General features: G+C 61.2%; 2 protein-coding genes across 2 annotated transcripts; both read left to right on the top strand.

Moving 5' to 3' along the window:
- Positions 1–275: 275 nt before the first annotated feature.
- On the top strand, positions 276–1,075 carry VOLCADRAFT_59125 (uncharacterized protein; the record flags this gene model as incomplete). The annotated part of the gene is made up of 2 exons (XM_002949205.1): positions 276–377; positions 854–1,075. Coding segments are annotated over 2 exons (324 nt in total), but the record flags the coding sequence as incomplete, so codon positions are not given.
- Positions 1,076–1,611: 536 nt separating this feature from the next.
- On the top strand, positions 1,612–3,177 carry VOLCADRAFT_58998 (uncharacterized protein; the record flags this gene model as incomplete). The annotated part of the gene is made up of 3 exons (XM_002949204.1): positions 1,612–1,811; positions 2,601–2,757; positions 2,899–3,177. Coding segments are annotated over 3 exons (636 nt in total), but the record flags the coding sequence as incomplete, so codon positions are not given.
- Positions 3,178–6,000: the final 2,823 nt, after the last annotated feature.

Here is a 6,000-nt window from a genome sequence, read left to right as displayed (position 1 = left end):
GCGGTACTCCTGGCGGCATTGGTGGTGATGGGACTGAGAATAATGATGTTGGGACCGGGTCTGGAGATGGTGGTGGTGGTGGAGGTGGTGGAGGTGGTGGAGGGAACGGTGACGGCGGCGCATTGCGGGTCGCCCGGGTGGAGAGCCTGGCGGCGGCGCTGGGTGCAGGTGGCGATAGTTGCAGCGCGAGTGGCGGCGGCGGCAGCGGTGGGGAGTGCGCCGTGTGTCGTGTAACCCTCCCGTTGCTTCAGCAGCAGACGCTGGCACTGGACGCGTTGAGGGAGGGTATCACCATCACCGACGCCTCCGCACCCGACCATCCCATCGTTTACACGAATAAGGCCTTTCTGTCCATGACCGGCTACAGCCGCGAGGAGGTAGGACATGGGGGGGGAGAGGTGGAAGAGGGGGTTTAGAGAGTGGGGAAGGGGGGAGAAATATAAAGATGAATGTTAGGGATGGTGTTGGAGCTATGATGTTGGAATTCAGGTCAAAGGAGTATATGAAAATGTGTCCCTATGTGGTTTTATGTGTGGTTTTATATGTTGATATATAAAAGAATATGTTGATATGTGTTGGTGTGCAGGTGCCGGTAAAGCGCAGCGGAGAGAAATAGCCCAACACACATACATACATACATACATACATACATACATACATACATACATACATACATCGACAGCAGAAGACATGTTTATTTTACAGCTTCCGGGACTCCTCTTTGCTGAACCCTAAAACTGAAACATCCCCAACCAGCCGAGTCCCGAAGTGTGGGGGATACCAATGTCGAGGAAAAAAACCCAAATCCCAAAACCCCCAAACCCTCAAAAACCCGCATCCGTTACTTCCGCAGGTCGTGGGTCGCAACTGCCGCTTCCTTCAGGGCCGCGACACGAGCCCGGCTGCCGTACGAACCATTCGAGAGGCCCTCGCCCGCCACCAGCCGGTTACCGTACAGCTGCTCAATTACACTCGGGATGGTACGGCGTTCTGGAACGAGCTGCGGTTGGAGCCGGTAGTTGCGCCGTACTCTGGGAAGCTGCTGGCGTACATTGGCGTACAGCATGACGTCACTGAGCTGGTAAGGGCGACCTCCAGGGGGGACGGGGGGAAGGGCGGTGTGTGTTCGGTGGACAAGAAGGTGGGGGGCTGGTGGCTGTGTGATGCTGACGTGGAGGCTGGGGTTGTGTTTGTGTGCTGGGGGACTGCCGTTGAATCCACATTTCTCACCGGGGGTTCGTTGTTTACCTTTTCCCCCCCCCCCTTCACTCACTCTTTCCCCTCCCTCCCCCCCCCCCGGAAATACACCCTCCTCTTTCCTTGGCAGCAGCTTCACTCGTTCGTGGTTCATCTTTCCCCGCGAAATACATACAGACACATACACTCTGCCTTCATTCGCCCCCTTGCCTCTCTTGCCATGTCCGACTTTACACCCCCGCCCTTTTCCCCGGCCTTTCCCTCCCCCTCCCCCCCAAACACAACGAAACACACACACGCACACGCACACGCACACCCGCGTAGCTGGCACGTCAGCAGTCCGAAGCTCAGCTTCGTGATGCCAAGGAGGCTGCGGAGTCGGCTATGGAGGCCAAGTCGCAGTTCCTGGCCAACATGAGTCATGAGATCCGTACCCCCCTCAACGGCATGATCGCCACGGCGCAGCTGCTGCTGAGCTCCCACCTCACTCCGGAGCAGCGAGAGTTGGCGGAAACCGTTCTGGAGAGCGGCTCCACCCTTCTGGGGGTGCTCGGGGACATCCTGGACTTCTCCAAAATCGATCACGGCTCTTTGGAGCTGCAAAGGCGGCCCACGTGCCTTCGACAAGTGCGTTTGCCGAATGCATGGATGTGTGGATGTATGTCTGTATGTATCCGCTCCTCGCCCGTGTTGTATCGGTTGCTTCTTAGGGGGACGCCAAGGACGCCATTACACCTCCATTTCTTCATTCCTTCATTTATTCTCCTCTGCATTCCCCCTTCCGACAAACCCAACCCTCCCTTCCCACAAACCCAACCCTCCCTTCCCACAAACCCAACCCTCCCTTCCCACAAACCCAACCCCCCTCCCCATAAACCCAACCCCCCCCAAACAGGCTACCGAGGCCTGTCTGGACCTGGTGGCGGCTGAGGCGGCCAAGAAGGGCCTCGCTCTGGCCTACCTGATGGACGATGCGGCACTGGCCCGGCCTCTTATGGGGGACCCCGTCAGGATACGACAGGCGCGTGCGTGTGTGCGTGCGTGTGTGTGTGTTTCGGGGGCCCGGGTGGAGGGGGTTTGGACGCGGGGGGGGGGGGATGAGGGCGAGATGCGGTCCAGAGAGGTAGAAGACCTGGTGCAGGCTTAGGATAAAAAGGGGGGGGAAAAGGAAGGGGGGGAGGGAAGGAGGAGGAAGAGGGGGACACCGGCTCAGCAAGACGAGGATGGGGTGGGTGCTTGTGGGTATGAGAGGTTGGTTGTGATGGGGAAGGAGGGAAGGAGGCGGAGGGGTGGGGGGTTAGGGTGGTGACCATGGCTTGTAGGGAAGTGGTGAGCGAGGGGCTGGGTGGTCAGATGCTGGTGCTGCTACTGCTGCTACTGCTGGTGCTGGTGCGGCGGCTTAGTGCCAATCCCCTGCTTGTTAGATTGGCACTCGAATATTTCGTTGTGTCAGCTGTACGACAACAACCAGTGACGGTGCTACTGCTGCTACTGCTACTGCAACAGGTGTTGGCGAATCTGCTTTCCAACGCGGTCAAGTTCACCGAGCGAGGGGAGGTGGTGGTCAGGGTTTGTGTGGAACGACACGGCGGAGACGGAGCTGCCGCCGCCGCCGCCGCCGCCAAGGGGGACGCTAAGGACGCCACCACCGAGCCAGCGGGCCCCGCCGGCACCTCTGTGGGGCCCGGCGGCACCTGGCAGGCGGCAGCGCCGGCGGCGACCAACTCCGCCGCCAGCGGCGGCCACGACGGCGGCAGCAGTACTGACGGCGACCACGATGACGACGACGCCGTCACGTTCGTACACATCGCCGTGTCTGATACGGGTATCGGTATCGGGAAGGAGTCAGCTCGGAAGCTATTTCAGCACTTTCGGCAGGGTACGGAAACCATGTCACGGCGGTACGGCGGTACGGGCCTGGGCCTTGCCATCTCAAAACGTCTGGCACAGCTCATGCGGGGTGACATCTGGGTGGAATCTCAACTGGGAGTCGGATCCACCTTCCATTTCACGCTGCGGGCCGAATGGGCTGATGGCGACGGCCCCTGGCCCTGTTCGCCCAGCCGTAGCGCGGCGTCGACCCCGACGGCGAATTCCAGTGATTGTACGCCGCGATCGTCGACGGATGAGGGACATAGCTCTGGCGGCAACGCTGCCGCGGCGGCGGCGGCGGCGGCATTGGGGCTGGGTGGCGGCGGCACGGGGCATTGGTCAAACTCGCCGAGCAGCAGCGCTGCCGCGCCACGGCTGAGCGGCGGCAGCAGCGGCAGTAGCGGCCGCGAGCTGCGCACGTCGCCGTGGCTGCCGGACGGCACGCCGATAGATGGCGGAGAGGGAAGCGGTGATAGCGGCGCCGTCGCCGTCGCCGTCGCAGCCGCTTTGACTGGCGACGCGCAAACCGCAACAGCACAGGCAGGCATGGCCACGGTGGCGGCGGCGCCGCCGCCGCAACGCACTAGCGCCGGTAGTTGTAGCGGTTTCGGCGGCTCCGTCGTCGGTGCATATATACCTGCCGTCGGCGCTGACATGGTGGCGGAGGAGCGGTCGGCGTTGCTTGGTCGTACAGTTTTGATAGATGTCTCTCATGCCGCCACGTCAACGCAAGTCTGGAATAGCTGTCGGCAAGTGGGCCTGGCCGCCGTACAAGCTAATGCTTGCGCCGTGCCGGCGGCACTCCCGACGCCGCCTCCGTCATATCCCCCTTCCGCTGCCGCCTCTCCCATCACCGCTGCAACTCCTGCTCCCGATACAGCTTCCGTCAACTCGTCAGTTGACGCCATCGCCACGCCGCCGCCGCCGATGCCGGGTCCACGTACCCCCCCGTACGACATTCTTGTCGTATCCATGGACCGTTTGGTTCCGGCGCTCAAGGCAGGCTGGAAGGGTCGACCGGTTGTAGCACTCGGCAATAGAGAGCTACTGCCGCCGGCGCTACAGCCCCTGGTGGTAGCGCTAGCGGTGCCCGTACGGCATGGCCGCCTCATGACAACGCTCGTCAAAGCGACGGCGCTACTGCGGTGGAATGGCAGTAGCGCCCCCAAGTTGTGTAACGCCCCCATACCTAGCGAGTCCATCCAGGTGAGTGTACGGCATAACGTTCCAGGTGTTTGCATGTGGTGTACGACCAGCGGGGACGGAAGACCAGGTGCTTGCTACTGCTGCTATTGCTACTACTAACTGCTACTGCTACTGCTACTGCTACTGCTGCTACTGCTACTGGCAGAATACCTGGGTGTATGGGTCTATAGTTCGCAGCACTAGCATGTCCGGGTGGCTCGGGTGAGGCGCCCCCTCAGTTAGGGGGGTGTAGGTGACACACACACACACACACACATGCACACATGCACACACACATGCACACATGCACACACACATGCACGCACAGCACAATTGTCCTTTTCCTCTCCATTGCTCCTTTGGCTCCGCTTTTCTGTCTCGTACTTTTTCGTCCTTGCCGTACTGGACCTTTTCAATCAAGTACGAGCACCTCATCCACCATTTCAATTCGTCCTGGTTCAGACGCTCAAGTCCTGGCGGCTCAAGCGAGGCCCCGATTGGGAGAGTCTCAACCGCCGTACATCGCTGGACAACTCCGCCCTGGAGCGAACCAACCTGATGCTGCGGGGGGCCGCGGGGAGCGGCCCGGGAGGAGGAGGCGGGGGGGAGCCGGCCACCAAAAGCGGTCTGGGACCGGGCCGTGTGTTGCACACAACTCGGCAGCAGCAGGCGCCGATTCCCGAACATGCAGGTGGGTGTGCGAGTGCAGCGACCCGGGTCGGGGTACGCGGTCCGGAGGTCGGGCGATTGCTGGGGCAGTGAGTTTGGAGGAGAGCGGAAGGAGGGAGGGAGGGAGGGAGGAGGAGTAGGCGCCGTGTTACTGGTATATGGTTTGTGGTTGGGGTTGCGGAGGTGATGTACGACACCCTTGGCGTACTTGCGCCGGGGCCCCCCGCCGTCTACGCGTGCGTGCAGAGCTGCTGCCGTCGACACCGGACAGTGGCGACGGCGCGCACTCTGGTAGCAGGTTTTGCTTCTGGCCAACAGCAGCAACAACAACAGAAACAACAGCAGCAACAACAGCAGAGCCACAGGTTCTGCAGCACGCGGCCGAAAGTCCTGTCGCGGCGGCGGCGACAGCCGCCATTACCCCCGGTGTGGTTCTGGAGCCGGCAGCCCCCCGGCCTCCCGCCGCGGCGGTGCCGGGACCCATCGCCGGTGTGGGGACGGTTGCCGACAATGCCGTACAGGGTCTAACACCGTCGCCACCACAACCGCCGCCACAGCAGCCGTCTCAGCAGCAACAGCTGCGAATCCTGATCGCGGAGGACAACAAGGTGAACCAAAAGGTGCGGTTGCCAGGGGATTCGAGGGGGGGATCTGAAGGGAGCTGTCATCAGTGGCAATGGATTTTGAGCAGAAAGGCGGTGGATATGGGCTGGGCGCCACGTCGCTCCTTGACACCATATGGTCCCGTGTTTTTTTCTATGTTCCGGCCAGATGCGGTTGGTGAACGGTATACGACGACGACGACGACGACGACGGCTGTTGTACTGCAATTTAGCAAAGGAGCTGTGTTTCCCTATTAGTTATCCATTACGATTTTTAGGGGGCATTATCCTGTGGTCTTGGTCCTGCTCTGGTCCTGCCCCTTGAGCCGTACCGCACTGTCGTACCTTGCCGTACTCTGCCGTACACACACCAGGTGGTCCTCAAGGTGCTTCAGCAGATCCTGCGCGGTGGCTGTCAGCCCCCCGATATGGTGGAGAACGGGCTGCAGGTGCTGCAGGCGCTGCAGAAGAAGAC

Source organism: Volvox carteri (genome assembly GCF_000143455.1).
Source record: "Volvox carteri f. nagariensis unplaced genomic scaffold VOLCAscaffold_13, whole genome shotgun sequence".
Taxonomy (NCBI): domain Eukaryota; kingdom Viridiplantae; phylum Chlorophyta; class Chlorophyceae; order Chlamydomonadales; family Volvocaceae; genus Volvox; species Volvox carteri.
This window is presented reverse-complemented; position numbering and strand designations above follow the sequence as displayed.